We start from the raw sequence: 18,284 nt of genomic DNA, 5'->3' as shown, positions 1-18,284 counted from the left end.
TCATTTAAATAATAATTCACCAGTAGAATAATAATTCTACTGAAGATCTTCCAATGTTTTCACATTAAACTGAGAAAAATATAAACTTTCCGGCCTTCCAAGTTCTTCATGACTAATTTCTGCCAGTGTCTCTCTTACATCATAGACTCTCCCTCCCCTTAGTTCTCTTAGTCCATGAGTTGAACAGGCCAAGTCCATCTCTACCTCAGGGCCTTTGCACTTGCTATTATCTTCCTCCAGGTCCAGCTCTTCTCCATGACATGATTCAGAAGTGACTCTATAGCCTTTCCCTAAAGAGGTACACTTGAGCCCCCAATAACTAACTATTCCATACCCCAGTGGCTCTCTATCTGATTACTCATAGATCTTGAAACTATCTGATATTATACAATTTAATTATTTTTCATTCTTCCCCCTAAAAAGTAAATTCCACAAGAGTTATTATTTAAATACTGTCTTATAAATTGCTGTTCCACCAGTGCGTGGTGCAACATGATAGGTGCTCAATAAATATTTATTGAAAAAGAAAATGAATGGAGGAATATGGAAGCAAAGCCAGGCAAAAGTGTACATAGGTAAATCAAACTAGCCTGAGGAAAAAACACTTTTTTCTCAAAGACTATTTTACTCAATTTCAAAAAACTAAAACTTTGTTTGAGAAATATAGAAAACATAAAATTTGTGTGAAGTTTAAATATGTATTTAAATCTTTATTGTTATTCATCCCCTTCAGAAAGATTAAGTTTTCTTTCCAAAAAGGTGGGGAGTGTTCAATGATGATTAAAGGTGGGGAGTGTTCAATGATGAGTAGAATGTGGTTTCAGGAAACAACACAAAGTCCTGTTTTGTTCTGATATATATATATATATATATATATATATATATATATATATATATATATATATATATGTTAAGTTTCTATTGTATATATCTCCATAGTTTTAAAACTATGATTAAAGAATCACTGGGTTGGGCTAGTGCAGGTGGGATAGCGAGAAGGACAAGCCAGGTGGGGCGCTGTTTCCCTACACTTTCCCAAAGGCATCTTTAACTGACACCTTGCAGCCATGGGCAAACTATGGCCCGCGGGCAGGATCCGGCTGTTCTATCCAGTTCTCTTGCTCTCCCCTCCGCTCCTTTACTTTGAATTTATATTAGTTCACACAAACACTCCATCCATGCTTTTGTTCCGGCCCTCCGGTCCAGTTTAAGAACCCATTGTGGCCCTCGAGTCAAAAAGTTTGCCCACCCCTGAATCTAGTGAGACATCTAAAGGAAAAGGTGAAGTTACATATCTTTGACAGTCACTAATTTGGTTCATTTTCCAAAAAATAAAAATAAAAAGAGTGAGCGTTTATTGAGAGTATCATTGCCTAATTCAGTGGTCGGCAAACTCATTAGTCAACAGAGCCAAATATCAACAGTACAATGATTGAAATTTCTTTGGAGAGCCAAAAACTGACTTCTGTGCACGGGCCACAAAGTTTCAATCGCACTGTACGTGGCGCACTCGCACATCGTATTTTGTGAAAGAGCCACACTCAAGGGGCCAAAGAGCCCCATGTGGCTCGCGAGCCGCGGTTTGCTGACCACTGGCCTAATTCAAACTTACAACATCCCTAAAGGACTATTATTCTTTTGGTCTGATACATGAGAAACACTCAGGCACAGAATTTAATGCTGTTTGGGTAACAATATTATTTCTGAGGTTGGGAAGATGGAACTCTTAGTTAAAAACATAAGGTGTTTTATTCCAAGGGCTAATTTTCTGCAGAAAATTATGGCGGCTTTATGATTTTTCATTTTTGTTTTCATTTTTAGAGAACAACTTGTAATGGAGCCTTTACCTCTTGAGTTACCAGCTGACACAGTGCAACGCGTGGCATCTGAACTTCGATGTCTCCCTACAGATGAGAGGGTTGCCCTCCGTCTTGATGAGGAAGATAAGCTGAGGCACTTCAGGGAATATTTTTATATTCCCAAAATGCAGGATCTCCCTCCAAGTGAGAATACTAGAAAAAGTTTTATTTTCCTTAATCAATTTATTAATCTATTTTTATTATTGCACGTGTTTACCATAACTCTTTGAAAATCGTTGTCCCATTATATAATAGAGCCACTGCAATTGTCTGAAAAACAGCAGGTTCCCAGTGCTACTAAATCAACTTGTCAGCCAACCCTTGCCTCAGATTCCTTATGTTTCCTCTCATCTTCTGAACAAAATACTTAAAGGATGCTTTTACTGTCATCTACTTCTCTGAACAATAGATTGACTGAATGGAAATTATAGGCAGATGCATTTACTTGTTCTCTAAGCACTTTGAGTGTAAAACAATTCCTTTTCCTTTTCAGTATATTATTACAATATCTTTGATTTTATAACACCTAGTTTATAGCATGATACTTGCCTTAGAGAAAATGTCATTTTGGGATTTAGTATATTAGGATGGATTTTATGTGTGAATAAGACTTACCAAACAAAACAAAACAAAAAAACAATCAATGATCAAGAAATTAAAAATTAAAAATAATGGAGTAAACTGACTCTGTCCTTGGTTAGGGAGATGTTCTGTTAAAAAACAACAACAAACAAACAAAAGAAAACACACAACAAAACACAGCCCACCCGGTGTGGCTTAGTGCTTGAGTGTTGACCTGTGAATCAGGAGGTCACAGTTAGATTCCCATGCATAAGCCTGGGTTGCAGGTCCAGTTCCCAGTAGAAGGCCTGCAAGAGGCAGTTGATCAATAATTCTCTCTCATCACTGATGTTTCTCTCCTCTCCTTTCCTCTTTGAAATCAATATATATATATATATATATATATGTACTAAACAGCAACTAGATAGCACAGGTATCAAAATATAAAGCAATTTTTCATATTTGGCTTTGCTCCATTTTACTTCTATGAAAAAGGCTACTAGGTTGAATGGAATTAATCCACCAAAATTGGTTTCACATACTTTACAGTAGAGTCTAATTTCCTTTCTTCTTGAGATTAAGTGAGGCAGGTACAATTTTGGATATTCATAACCCAAGAGAATCAGCTAATAGGATTTTAGGGTGAGATTGAGTCACATAGCTGTCTTTACTGGCTTCTTTGTTATTAGGTAACACAGGATGGCACCCTGTAGAATTACGGGAGGATGAAATAAGAGAAAGCCTTATATCTAACAGCAATCAGTGCTCTAGAACTTTATGACATTTACTAAAAGTTGTAATTTCCTCACAATTAAATACAATTTATTTTACTCATTTTCATGAGTGACAAGAAAAACAGACACAACAAAAGAAGCAAACAGAAGTAGTAACAAAACCTTTCCAATAAGGGTGGATGGTGGTATTACAGAGAGAAGGAAGAGCATGGCAGAAGCACTGAGGAGAGAAAGTGGTTCATTGTGCCTTCAGGTTGGGCTGAGTTGTCTGGGAGAATGATGCTAAATAAGGGCCACATCTAGTCACACACTTATGAGCAGTGACTACTTCCTGGACACTAAAGGTGATGCAGTAGGGGGTGGGTGTCTTTGACTTTCTTTTCTTAAGAAGCCTTTATTCTATACACTAGCATAAGGATTTGAGGTAAAACCCAACCCTGAATTTCCAGGAATAAAAAGCTGTTGAAAAAAAGGGGTACACAGAAAGTTAAAATGATATTTTGGATTTTTTTTTTTTTGCTTTTTCTGTTACTGAACCTAACACTTATTAACGAACACAATTTACATTATCATGTTGATTTCAGAGAGGAAGAGAGAGAGAGAGAAAGAGAGAGAGAGAGAGAGAGAGAGAGAGAGAGAGAGAGAGAGAGAGAGAGAGAACATCAGGAATGAGAAAGAATCATTGATCAGCTGCCTCCTGCACGCCCCACAGTGAGGATCACGAGCCCACAACCTGAGCATGTGCCCTGACCAGGAATTGAACTGTGACCTCCCGGTTCATAGGTCGATGCCGGTTGGGCTGGGGATGATGTTTTAATAGAAGAAACCACCAAATCACAAGACTCAGCAGAGCGTGATCCCACCTTTCCATGATAGATTCAAGTTCTCAGAAACAGATTAGAAAACACATTGTACTTGAAAAATTGAGTAAGTATTGCTTGGACTTTTGGGGCCTCTTCAGATTGCATTAAGAGATATTTGCAAACAACTTAAAAATCTTGTCCAAACTTTCAGATTAACAAATAGAAATATTATATTCAAACCTGCAGAATGGACCTTAATTGCCATGGTGTTGCTGTCATTACTGACCCCAATTCTTGGCATTCAGACACATTCTCAGGAAAATATGGTGTTTACATACTTTATAGCCATCCTACTTGAAGAATTACATTTAAAAAATGAAGATCTTGAAATTTTAACCTTATATTTAGAACCAGCTATTAACCAAAGTGATATAATACACAAAGAATAAATAGAAAATGAACTTATATACATCATTTCTGGAATTCTAGCCACAATAACAGGCTGATGGCAACTGCTAAATAGCTTTGTTCCAAGAAAAACGTTTGCCTTCTTAGATTTCAACCTTCTGCCTTCCAGTCCCCAACTGTACAGAGTGGCTTCTGTACAGAGAGAACCACTATTCCAATATGGATAACCAAGTCCTTGCATCCTTATTGCTATAAGACATAATATTTTTATTTGAAAATAAAAGTTGAAGTATTAAATTAAAACTTAAATGAATAATTGAGAAAAATTTAAACAATTTATTTGTTATTTAAAAAGCATAGTTTTGAATGACACAAAAATTTGCTTCACTACCCCCAGAGTTTCTATAAATTAGGCATTGTCAAATCATGTAGCCTCCTGACCAGCTGCCTGAGGATCACCAGAGAATTTACTAGAACTTGCAAGTTCTTGGGTTCCACCCTGACTTACTAAATCAGAGGCTTTGACGGGAGTCTATTCTAGATCACTAAGGATGGTGTCATAGGTAGTTGGATCAATTAATTCTTACTCTCACTCTAGGCGATTATTATTCTCTGAGGGTTCATCCTTTCAACACCTTTGTAGGCACTTCTCTGTTCAAGCAACTATTTTCAGGACAGTTTATCTGTGAACTAAAGAACACGGTTGTCACATACCTGAAGTTTTTTTGAGGTATGAGGAGACAGATAATAAACACCCTTACAAACAGTAAGAAATGTACACTCTCCTCTCAGGGGTGCCCTAAGTGTTTTGAGGGCAGCTGGGAGGGTGGGAGAAGTGTTATTTTACCAGGGTAGTCTGGGCAGGAAACACTGCAGAGATGGCATCTGAGCAGAGTGATGCCCATGGACACAGAGGTGAAGAAGAGCTGGTGGCTACTCAAGTTGGTACTACACAAGAGCATCAGAATCAGGGATAGTTGGTGTTGAAATTTCCTTTTTTTTTTTTTTTTTTTGGTCAAGATAAGATTACACCACCAGTAGCTTATTAAAACCTTCTAAGAACATCTAAAAATGATATTGCATTTCAAATTATTGTAAAAGACTAGCATAATATCAAGAACAAATGTTCTTCAGGAACTCTGAATAATGAAAAAAAGAACATAAATAAGTTTTGGACAAGTGAAAGAATCACAACTCCCAATATAAGCTTTAAAAAAATATTAAGGAAAGGCTATAGGCATAGCCTGTAGTTTTCTGATATTTTGCCATTAAATATTAAGTTTACTGTAGATTTCTAATAGAAAGTTTTACCAAAATAAGTAAGTTTTTCTCTATTCCTAGAGGGTTTCTGAGTTGTTATTAGAGAAAAGGTAAATAATATTTTTACTCAGCTTGTGTTGCGCTCATGTTCAGCATTGTTCTGAAGACCACAGCCAAAACAGAGAAAGAGATTCTACACTGAGTGGCCAGATTATTATGATCTCTGAATGCATAATAATCTGGCCACTCAGTGTATATCCTATATAATAAAAGGCTAATATGCAAATTGTCCCCTCAACCAGGAGTTCGACCAGCAGGCAAGCTGGCCAACTGCCCATGTCCCCTCCCCCCGGCCAGGATGGCTGGACCCCACCCATGCACAAATTCATGCACCGGGCCTCTAATATATATATATACTGAGTGGCCAGATTATTATATGTTCAGAGATCATAATAATCTGGCCACTCAGTGTATATTTCCAAGTCTATACTTAGTGTATGGAGCTCTTGGTTGGCTTAAAAAATAATTGAATTGCTATTTTTACAATTAATTTGGTAATACCAACTAGAGGTAGAAAAATATCATCCTATCTAATAATAGAGCAATATGCAAATTGACCATCACTCCAACACACAAGATGGCTGCCCCCATGTGGACACAAGATGGCCGCCATAAGATGGCCAGCAGGGGAGGGCAGTTGGGAGGGACCAGGCCTGCAAGGGAGGGCAGTTGGGGGCAATCAAGCCTGCAGGGGAGGGCAGTTAGGGGTGACCAGGCCAGCAGAGGAGGGAAGTTGGGGGCGACTGGGCCTGCAGGGAAGGGCATTTGGGGGGGGACTCAGGCCTGCAGGGGAGGGCAGTTAGGGGTGACCAGGCCTGAAGGGGAGGGCAGTTAGGGGCAATCAAGCTGGCAGAGGAGTGGTTAGGGGGTGATCAGGCTGGCAGGCAGAAGCAGTTAGGGGAAATCTGGAAGGCAGGCAGGCGAGCAGTTGGGAGCCAGCAGTCCTGGATTGTGAGAGGGATGTCCGACTGCCCGTTTAGGCCCGATCCTACTGGGATTGAGCCTAAATGGGCAGTTGGACATCCCTCGAGGGGTCCCAGATTGGAGAGAGTGCAGGCTGGGCTGAGGGATACCACCCCCCCACTCCGTGCATGAATTTTGTGCACCAGGCCTCTAGTGTATCTATAACATACATACATAGACACACACAAGCATACAGATAGACACAGACATGAATCTTATAGTTAAAAAAATTAGCTATGTCTCAAGTACAAAACTCAAGAATAGTTGGATCCAAATTATGTTTCTGCCAGATGGACTAAGTTAAGGTTATCTGCTCAAATGGCCAAAATCTTTTACTAAAGATTTTTATTTGCATGCTTTTAAAGCTATTTTGGGAGTCATTTTGTCTTTTAGAAGCTTCTTTATACCAAGCAAAGAATGCATCATACTGTCTCCAAGAAGTATGAGATCCTCTCTTTTTAAGGAAGCCCCTTAAGGTGAACTTATCTAAAATAATTTTTCCCCAGAATGCTGATGACCATTTCAAACTATCTATGAGAGGCCCCATTTTTCAAAAAGGAGCAGGATCCTGGACAAAGAAATGAAACCTATCTTGTCTTTGTATTCCCTAAAACATCTTAACACATTGCGGGAAGATCGAGAGCATTGTCATGTTTTCATATCACACAGTGTGTTACATAAATGTTAAAGGCAGGCCTTAAAATTAAATACCCATTGCATTTAGAAGTTCTTTATTACATGTTCTTACAAACTAATATCTTTTTAAAGTATGATACTTTGTAAAACGTTTTTTTTGTACTCGTTCAATGGAAACTTATCTGGCCACTGGGTAAAGCTAGCAATCAAACGACTGGTACACAATGTGTTAACTAGGTTTTCCAACAGCTGTTTCAAAATACCAAGAATCATGTGTTTTCCCCTTTTTGAAAAAGATGGATGACTTACCATGAAGCTTTAACAAAGAAACAAAACAGAACAAACAGAAATAGAAAGTAAGTGTGCATAATAAAGTTGGAGAACGCAGAATGTAAAGAGAGCACAGCTCAGATGTAACAGAGACTTACCCCACAAGTCCATGGTCTGTGAGACAGCTGTGAGGGAGTACAGAGGACTCTGTGGGTAGCAGGACCTGCTTTTCTCACTACCCTCAGGGTTGTGGGGGTTTGTCTTCTTTGGATCCCACTTCTGGTGCTATGCTATGCATGTCAAAGGTTCAGAAATAGCCTAAGTAAAACCAATGAATCACTGAAGCATTGGTTAGTAACAATTTGTTGTGCACACACCAAGAAGTTTGCAAACCAAGAGCACTCAAACCAAAACATGGAATGAGAATGGGGGGCATATTGCTACAAAGCAGCTTATAAAGGCAGTGACCATTTTTTCTTCACAAGGATTGGCTATAAGCCAAATTAAGATGGTTAAACTGGTTTGATTTGATTTTAAAAAGGACATTTGAGTTGTGTCCAGTTTTGGTATTTATGAGTAATTGCTATACACAATCATATACAATGCTTGTGTGAATGTAAAGTTTTTATCAAACTTATTTTGTGCATGTGAAATGTAAGATAGTAAATATTTTACTCTTGGCAGACAACATATTCACTTTCCCATCTTTTTTTCTCCCTCCTCCTTCTTTCAATTAAATATGTTTTAAAAAAATTCTTAGCTTGTAGACTATACAGAAACTAACCAGGGCTAGATTTGGCATAAAAACCATAACTTGTCAACCCCTGGTCAAGCATGCTGTAAATAGATTGTGGGATCATACTGCAAATGAATTTTTAACAGTGGAAAGAGCTGTCGATCTGTTTTCCAGATTAGCTGAAACATTTTGCATTGCTATCAGCAATGTGTGAATGCCTATTGTTTCCCATTATTACTAGCAGTTGGTATTGTCATAGTTTTGTTCTTTTTTTAACTTATTCTAATGTGTATAGTAATATCTCATTTGAGATACTATATGCATTTCCCTAATAGCTAATGAAAGTTAGCATTAATAGTTGTATGAGATTGTGAACTATCCACATATTTTCTGTTAAAAAAATGTAGCTCTGGGAGAACCAAGATGGTGGCATAGGTAAACACGGGTACTCACTGCCTCCCACAACCACATCCAAATTACAACTAAAATGCAGAACACCATCATTCAGAACTGCCTACAATCTGGCTGAATGGAAGTCCTACAACTAGAGAAGTAAAGAAAGTACAATGAGGATTTTTTTTAAAGTCCTTGCTCAAATATTTTAACCATTTTTAAAATGGTAATTTTTCAGAGTCCTTTATATAGTCACTACAGAAATCATTTGTTGAATAAGTGATATGAAAATACTTTCTCCAAGTCCAGAGCTTATCTTTCAATTCTCATAATAGAATCTTTCACAGAGACAAGAGGTTTTTAATTTTGAGGATGCCTAATATATTGTTTGTTTTTTTCTTTTATGGATTGTGATTTTGGTGCCATATCAAAGAACTCCTCACCCAAACCTAAGTTTCAAAGGTTTATTTGATCCATGTTTTATTTAGAAGTATTTGTGTTATTTTTTAGGTTTTTTTATTATTATTATTTATCACTTGTTTATTTGTATTATGGTCACAGAACATTCACTGTATGGATTCAGTTTTTTAAATTTGCTCAGTTTTTGTTTTTTGTTTTTTTTGACCCAGACAATAGTCTGTCTTGATAAACACTTTATGTACATTTAAAAGAAGGTTTAAGAAACCAAGATGGTGGCATAGGTAAACACCTAAACTGCTGCCTTGCACAACAATTTCAAAACTACAACTAAAAGACAAAACAAACATCATCCAGAACCACAGGAAGGCTGCTGAGTGGAAATTCTACAACTAGAAGGAAAGAGAAAAGCACACTGAGACTCAGAGGAGCTGCAGGAGGCAGAAGTACTGAGACACATGCGGAGAGGACTGGCAACTCAGTGTGCGGCTGGCTTTCTCAAGTGGGAGGAAGACAAAAGTTCCCGACTGCGCTGAACTCCAATTCCGGGCAAGACTCTGGGGACCCAGACTCATAAGGGGTGAAAATGGACTGTCAGGAAAAAGAAAAGCACACTGAGACTCAGAGGAACTGCAGAAGGATGAGGTACCAAAGTGTGCGTGCGGAGAGGGTGGGCAACTGAGTATGCGACTGGCTTTCTCAAGCAGGAGGGAGACAAAAGCTCCCAACAGTGCTGAACTCCAGTTCTGGGTGAGACTCTGGGGACCTAGACTCATTCAGGGAGAAACTGGACTGTCTGGCAGTGGGCGGAACTCGAGGACGGCTTTCTCTCAGAGGTGCTTGCAGTGATTACCCTGGGACACTGAGACACAGGGGTCTATTAGGGCAGGGATGATGGGAAACCATTGCTGTCTGCTCTGCCCGGAGACTCCACCCCATCCAAGCTGAGCACAGAGGCTTTTGCAAGTCCTGTCTCATAAGGGTGTCTCCAGCACAGAAGTTCTCCCAGCGTAGACACAGCTGATCCTCACAGCCAACTGGCCTGGAGGTCAATTTCTCCCAGTGATACCAACAACAATCAAGGCTTAACTACAACAAGACTGTGCACACAGCCCACAAAGGGGTGCCCCAAGAGTGTCCACCTCAGGTAATTAGGGAGGCTGAGCCACTGGTTCCTATAGGACACATAGCACACAAAGCCACTCTATCAACTCAGGGAAGCAACCAAAATGCGGAGACAAAGAAACAGATCACAAATGAAAGAAATGGAGGAAAGCAACTGACTGGATATAGAGTTCCAAACCACGGTTATAAGGTTTTGCAAGAATTTCCTAGAAAAGGCCAATAAATTTAGCGAGACCCTCAAGGATATGAAAAAGGACCAACTAGAAATTAAGCATACACTGACTGAAATAAAAAATATTATACAGAGACCTAACAGCAGACTAGAGGATCGCAAGAATCAAGTCAAAGATTTGAAATACAAAGAAGCAAAAAACACTCAACTGGAAAAGCAAACAGAAAAAAGAATCCAAAAATATGAAGATATTATAAGGAGCCTCTGGGACAACTTCAAGCATACCAACATACGAATTCTGGGGGTGCCAGAAGAAGAGAGAGAGCAAGATACTGAAAACCTGTCTGAAGAAATAATGACCGAAAACTTCCCCCACCTGGTGAAAGAAATAGACTTACAAGTCCAGGAAGTGCAGAGAACCCCAAACAAAAGAAATCCAAAGAGGACCACACCAAGACCAAGACACATCATAATTAAAATGCCAAGAGCAAAAGACAAAGAGAGAATATTAAAAGCAGCAAGAGCAAAAACAGTTAGTTACCTACAAGGGAGCACCCATACGACTGACTGTCAGCTGATTTCTCAACAGAAACTATGCAGGCCAGATGGGAGTGGCAAGAAATATTCAAAGTGATGAATAGCAAGAACCTACAACCAAGATTACTCTACCCAGCAAAGCTATCATTCAGAATTGAAGGGCAGATAAAGAGCTTCACAGATAAGAAAAAGCTAACCACCAAACCAGTATTATATGAAATGCTAAAATGTATTCTTTAAGAAGAGGAAGAAGAAGAAAAAGGTAAAGATAAAAATTATGAACAACAAATACATATCTATCAACAAGTGAATCTAAAAATCAAGTGAATAAAAAATCTGATGAACAGAATAAACTGGTGAATATAATAGAATCAGGGGCATAGAAAGGGAGTGGACTGACAATTCTCGGGTGGAAAAGGGGGTGGGGAGTGTGGGAGGTGCAGGAAGAGACTGGACAAAAATCGTACACCTATGGATGAGGACAGTGGGGATGGTAAGGGCAGAGGATGGGGTGGGAACCGGGTGGAGAGGAGCTATGGGGGAAAAAAGAGGAACAATTGTAATAATCTGAACAATAAAGATTTATTAAATTTTAAAAAAAAGAAAGTAAAAAGAAAATAAATAAATAAATAAAAGAAGGTTTACTCTGTTTTTTGTTGGAATGTTCAATAAACATAAATTACATTCATTTGCTTGATGGTTTTTTTTTTCAGTTCTATATCCTTACTGATTTTATATTTACTTACTATGTTAATTATTGAGAGATGGGCATTCATTGAAATGTTCAACAGTAACTGTATAGGCTTTTCAATTTCTCCTTTTAGTTTTTCCTCACTTTTTGCTTTATATGTGTTGGGACTGTGTTGTTGGATGCACTCACATTTGGTATTGTTATATCTTCTGGTTGAATCGATACATTTATTATCATGCAATACCCTACTTTATCTCTGGTAGTTTGCTTGCTCTGTAGTTTACTTTGTCTGATATCAATATACTGATCAAGTTTCATTTTGGTGAATGTTTGCATGGCATGTCTTTTTATACCTTTTATGTTTTTCCTATCTATGTCATTACAATAAAGTACTCAGAATGCTTATAGACACAACATAGTTTAGTCACTTAATTTATCTTGGCAATAATTTACTTTTAATTGCTGCATTTAGACCATTTATGTTTAATGTGATTATTGATATGTTTAGATGTAGGTCTATCACTTAATTATTTGTTTTCAGTTTGTTATTTTTTAAAACTTTTATTTTCCCCTTTTTTTGCCTTTATAAAAATGATGCTTTGTTATGAGGGATTTTTTCGTATAGCATTAAGTTATACATCAAATTTTTAAATATATCTTTATAGTTTTTTTAGTTTGTTTTAATGGTTGCTCTATAAATTAATATATAATATATAATCCTATGTAATAAAAGGTTAATATGCAAATTGTCCTCTTGACTGGGAGTTCAACCAGGGAGCGGGGCTTGCTGGCCAACTGCCCACGGACCCTCCCCCCAGCCAGCCCCACCCCTTGTTTCCCCCCCACCCCTCCACTCATCGGGTCAGGCCAGCCAGACCCCACAAGTGCACGAATTCGTGCACCAGGCCTCTAGTATAATATATTAATCATAGTATACATTAATTATAAATGAAATTTTTAGTTAAGTTATAAGCATTATTTTATCACTTCAAGTAGGTTGTAAAAACTTTACCACTATATAATTATATACTTGGTCCTCTTATCTTTCTCTATGTTGTAGTTGTTATACTACAGACACTAAAAACGCAATCAGATAAGGTTCATTTTTTTCTTTCAAAATGTAAAACTGGGTATTGTACATATTTTAAAATATTAGGAAGAATCTATTATACTTACCTAGATATTTGTGATTTCTGTTGTTCTCCCTTCATTCTTAAAAAGTCCAAATTTTTCTCTAGTATTTTTTCTCTTCATCCTAAAGAATTTCCTTCATTATTATTTTTTAAGACAGATTTACTGACTTAAATTTTCTTAGTTTTTCTTTGTCTGAGAATGTTTTTTTATTATACCTTCATCCCTGAAGAATATTTTTGCTCAACATAAAACTCTTTACTGATAATTATTTTCTTTCAAATGTGTTTTAAAATTTTTATTTCATTGCTTTCTGGCCTCCAGAGTATTTTATAAGAAATGTGTAGTCATTGCCCTAGCCAAGTAGCTCAGTTGCTTGAAACATTGTCCCTGCACCAACATGTTGTGGGTCTGGTTCCTGATTAGGGCACATACCCAGGATGCAGGTTCGATCCCTGGTCGGGGCATGTAAGGGAGGCAACTGATTATGTTTCTTTGTCACATTGATCTTTCTCTCTTCCTTCCTCTCTCTTTAAAAAAATCAATAAAACATATCCTCAAGTGAAGATTAAAAAACAAAATAAATGTATAGTCATTAGAATTTTGGTTCCTATTTGGCCATAGCTATTTTCTCTGGTTGCTTTAAGAAATACTTTTTTTGATCTTTAATTATCAGATGTTTGTTTGCAATGTGTCTGGCATGCATTCATTTGAGTTTATCATACTTGGAGTTCACCGAGATTTTTGAATGTGTAAGTTTAAATCTTTTGACAAATTTGAGGAGTTTTAAACCATTATTTCTTAAAACCCTATTGCACCCCACTCTTTCATCTTTCCTTCTAGTATTTCAATGATACAAATGTTATGCTTTTTTATATTGGCATAACTGCAATGCTCATTTTCTTATAATCTCTCTTTTTTTTTAACCTCTGCTATTGTTATGTCTACAAGGTCATTGATTCTTTTCTCTGCCATTTCCATTCTGCTCTTTAGTCCTTGGAATTATTAAAAAAATTTTATATTGTATGTTTTTAAGTTATAAAGTTTCAATTTGTTTCCTTTTAAAATATTTTACTTCTCTGCTGAAACTTTCTATCTTTTCATTCATTTAAATAGTAGCTTTCCTCATACATTAGGATTATAATAGCTACCTTAAAATCTTTGATAATTCCAATAGCTGTGTTATTTTTGGGTTGATGTTTATTGATTATTTTCTTGTCAGAGATGTTGAGATTGTTCTAGTTCTTATTTTACATAATTTTGAATTTTATCTATATATTTTGAATATTATCTTATGGTGAATGTTGATATTTTTCATTTCCTTTGGTTTATTTTAGCACCAGCCTACCCAGATAAGTTTAGTCTGCAAGGATTTGTCCTGCACATAGACCACTTAGTCACCAATTTGAAATATGGGATCAGTTCTCAATGTTTTCTTATATTGTTTAGGGTTAGATACATTCAAGCATAGTTCAGGGTGAGCTCAGGAGTTTATGTACAACTTTATATGATCATTTTCTTAAGCTCCCTCTTTGCAATAGGCCTAAAACTTTCCTGTTCCCAGAGGCCCACTTTTATTTTCCTCTGGTCAGAAAACTAAAATATAGTTTACACATTTTGTTATGCACTTCTTGTGACTATGCTTGCTTCTGATGAGGCAAGAGGGCAGAGAACAAAAGCAACCAGAGTTATTCTACATTCTTAGAACTATCCTTCCTCTGGTTAGAGAGAAATGCTTTCTTTCTCAGTGGTTTGGGTGTATGTGCAGCTGCTGCTGTTATAACTGCCACCACTGTCACAGGATTGACTGGTGATTACCATGGAAGATCACAGAAAAAAAAAATGATAGGAAAAAAACAAACAAAACTGGAGTAATTTATTCACCTCTCTTTATCTGGCCCTTGGTAATTTTCTAAGGGCCAGATGTGGGAATACTGGGCTTCTCTTGGAGCTTACAGTCTGTACACTATATAATTTGGGGTTTCAGGATGTCTTTGAAACCAAGACAGGAGCAATTTCTCAGAGGTGGAAACAAAATTAAAAATTCAATGCCAAATTCTGGTGGCACTTCAGATTTTGGTTTTCTCTCCTTGAAAAGCCTATTGACATTTGTATGTCAGGCTTTGCAATTTCTAAAGTGCTCCTCAATGAATTTTAGTTACATTTAGTGTGCTCCTCCAGGTCAAGTTGTGTCTTAGACATCTCTGAAATATAAAAGACAAAAAATAGGTTTTTGTACTTAAAGAGAAAAAACTATTAAATTGAAATTACACTAAAAAAGAGAAAACACTTATTTTAAAATATTTTTTCAAAAAGAAGAATGTGTTAGTAAGCTAGTTTTTCATTCTAATAACCAAACCCAGAATTGGTCCTTAGGAATTGTGAGATGCAGTACTCTATGTGTCATTTAATAAAAGTGGTAAGTTCTGGGACCAGTGGTTTGCTTCTGGACATTATTTGTCTACCGATAAAATTTTGACCTACTTTTTTAGAGGAATATGGTCTCAGAGATTAATGGACATAAACATCAATCCTAGTTCATTAGTTTTCCAAATTACCAAATTCAATTCAGTATTGACAACAACAACCAAGACCCAATCACATTAGTATCACAAGCATTTAGATTGTAACAATTTTACAATTAGCTCTTATCCAACAAATTCATATTAGGTGCTTATAATCTTCTTGATATTACCAAGGCTCCAAATAATCAAAATACAAATGAAACAAACACAGCTTGAATCTTTATGCTTCCCATTACTAATTGCAATACAATCAGCAACAATTTCATGTTCACCAATCTATAAAAATTGTAAAAACATTGCAATATCTTTAACGAGGGACTTTTCTTTTCCTTTCTTTTCGTGTTTCTTCTTTTTTCCTTGTTAAATTTGAGAGCGAAATCCTTAGATTTCTCAAATGAGCAGTTATAATATGTTGGAATTTTAGCCTAGGATTTCTAATCAAAGAACACTCTAATGGAACACCTAAATCTTCTTGTTACATGGCCTTTAAAAGAATGGGCTTTCATCTTTTCATATACATATGGAGGAAAAGATATCTTTAATATAAATTCTCCTACATTTAAAAAAAATATATATGTTTTTATTGATTTCAGAGAGGAAGGGACAGGGAGAGAGAAATAGAAACATCAGTGATGACAGAATCATTGATAGGCTGCCTCCTTCATGCCCCCTTCTGGGATTGAGCCCGCAACCCAGGCATGTGCCCTTGACCGAAATCGAACCTGGGACCCTTCAGTCTGCAGAGCAAAGCTCTATCCACTGAGCCAAACCAGCTAGGGTTCCCCTACATTTTTAAGCAAAAAATATGAAAATCTAGCAGTCACAGTAACCAATCCCAGAATAATGCTTACCAAGGTAGCTTTTGAGAAATCAACTCTTCCTTACATCATAGATCTAGGCTTTGAATCAGTTTTGCTTCTTTATATCAAGTTGTATCTTAGACTTTTGAAGAGTGTAACAAGCAGAAAGTGAAATTCCTAAATTCAAAAAAAATATCAATTTAAACTAATTTTTAAAAAGAGAAACATATACTTAAAATATGTTAGCAAACTAGTCTTTTAGTCTAATAAAAAATCTCTACCTAATAATATTACAACAATGAATATTAATTACATGGAATGAATTACATTTCTGCAATTCTGATAGGAAGTGTTTATACTTATTTCACACTGACAGTCCCATTTAATGTTGGTTTATATGTATACATTTACCCCCCATGACATATATATTAAAGATACACACTGGCATCTGATAGATAAAATCATTTAAATTTGAGATACTTTTAATAACAAATTAATTTTTAAAAATATTTATATAGACAAGTCAGTTTAAATATCTTTAGAACTCACCTTTACTTTTTGTCAAACCATTGGCTTACTTCTATATTTTCTCTTTAATTTGTAAAAACAAAAAAACTTTTTAGTTACTTTATAGTTCCTGTTTTAATCTTGCATAAATGAAACTGGTTCCTGGGTTAAATTTGGAACATATAAATAAACTAAAAGAATAAACAAATAAAGTTTAGAGTGATGGACATTTTTAATGCAGGTAAAATATTACTCAGAAGCAATCAAATTAATTTTCAGGATCTTGAACTTCTATAGCAGTCACATTGTAACCTTTGTCAAGAGATGAGGCCTCCAGCCAGATGCCTCTGACACTATTGACTTAAGGCCTAATTGAGGTGAGGCTTATTTATGGAAAGCTAACACTCTTGAGTTCTTAGAGTTTAGACCTTTTGAGGTCAAATAAACCTTTAAGGAGTGTGTTATTGGTTGAACTGAGTTCCCTAAAAATTTTATGTTTTGAAGTCCTAGCCCCTAGAATCACAGAATGTGACCTCATAGGAGATGGAGTCTTTGTAGATATATCAGGTTAAAATGTGGCTATGAGGGTGGCTCTAATCCAGTATGACTTATAAAAGGGGGAATTTTTTGAGACAGACAGGGAGAATGCAGGGAGAACATTGGTGAGCATGAAGACAGCCATTTAGAAGTCAAGTAGAGCAGCCTATAACAGATCCTTCCCTCACAGCCTTCAGAGAGAACAAATCCTCCCAACACCTTGATTTTGGACTTACAGCTTCTAGAATGGTGAGATAATAAATTTCTGTTGGTTAATAACCCAGTTCATTGAACTTTGTTACAAAACACCTACCAAACTAATACAGATGGCAAATAATAGGAAACTATCCCCAGATCAAGGAGGATGGAAAGAAGATAGAGACTTGACTGACATAGGAAATTCATGAACTCTTGCAGCATGTCCAATCTGTGCCCGAATTTGGAGAATGACCTTAGGACAAGGGTCAGCAAGAGTACCAGTAGATTTGGACAGGATTAAGATGGATTAAGAGGAAAGAAATGAAACCCTTATTTACTTCATCCCAAACATGAGATGGACATAAAGCCAAAGGAGGAAGATCTTCACAAGTAAAATAAGTAAAGGCATGAAAAGAAGAGTTAGTCAATCTTAAGACTTAACCCATCAAAATGACGTGTTAATCAAGCAGAGATTTACTTTTTAAAGGCAGAGTTTGCAGTAAGCTTCATGTCCTTTGTGAAGAGTCCTTTAAAGTGGGCGAGAAAACAAAAAAAGATTATTGAGAAATTATAAGAACTCATGCCCAAATTGTCAACTCCTACTTCAAAGAAAAGAAATATTGAGTCATAATTTATAAAATACAGTGGAACTTTTGTTTCTCGAATGTCTTCCATCTGGAACAATTCACTTCACAACCTAACAACTCTTTCATGCTGATACCTGTATGATGAGACACACTTTTCAGGTGACAAACAAAGGAGAGAATGCGCAAATATGAGTCAGTTTACCACTATTAAAATCTCAGGATATTGTGCTGTGAATATTTTTTGTGGCTTTTTTGCTATTGCTGCTGCTTATAATTATTGTAAAATTCTCAGTTTTTACTGTACATTTCCTTTCCTTTTTGTTAAATTTTCATTTACATTTCATGCCCTTTTTGCTTTTAAAGTGTTTATTTAT

At 36.5% G+C, this 18,284-nt stretch overlaps 1 protein-coding gene across 1 annotated transcript in view; it reads left to right on the top strand.

The window, feature by feature from the left end:
* Positions 1-18,284, top strand: part of KYNU (kynureninase) — a 115,617-nt gene that overhangs the window by 5,069 nt on the left and 92,264 nt on the right. Inside the window, exon 2 of the mRNA XM_080670354.1 lies at positions 1,822-2,003. Coding sequence (XP_080526480.1) covers positions 1,835-2,003 — 169 coding nt within the window. The 5' untranslated portion in view covers positions 1,822-1,834. The remainder of the gene's footprint in view (positions 1-1,821; positions 2,004-18,284) is intronic.

This window comes from Plecotus auritus, assembly GCF_963455305.1.
Source record: "Plecotus auritus genome assembly, chromosome: 5".
Lineage (NCBI taxonomy): Eukaryota > Metazoa > Chordata > Mammalia > Chiroptera > Vespertilionidae > Plecotus > Plecotus auritus.
The sequence above is the reverse complement of the archived record's forward strand: the minus strand, read 5'-3'. Positions and strand labels throughout refer to the sequence as shown.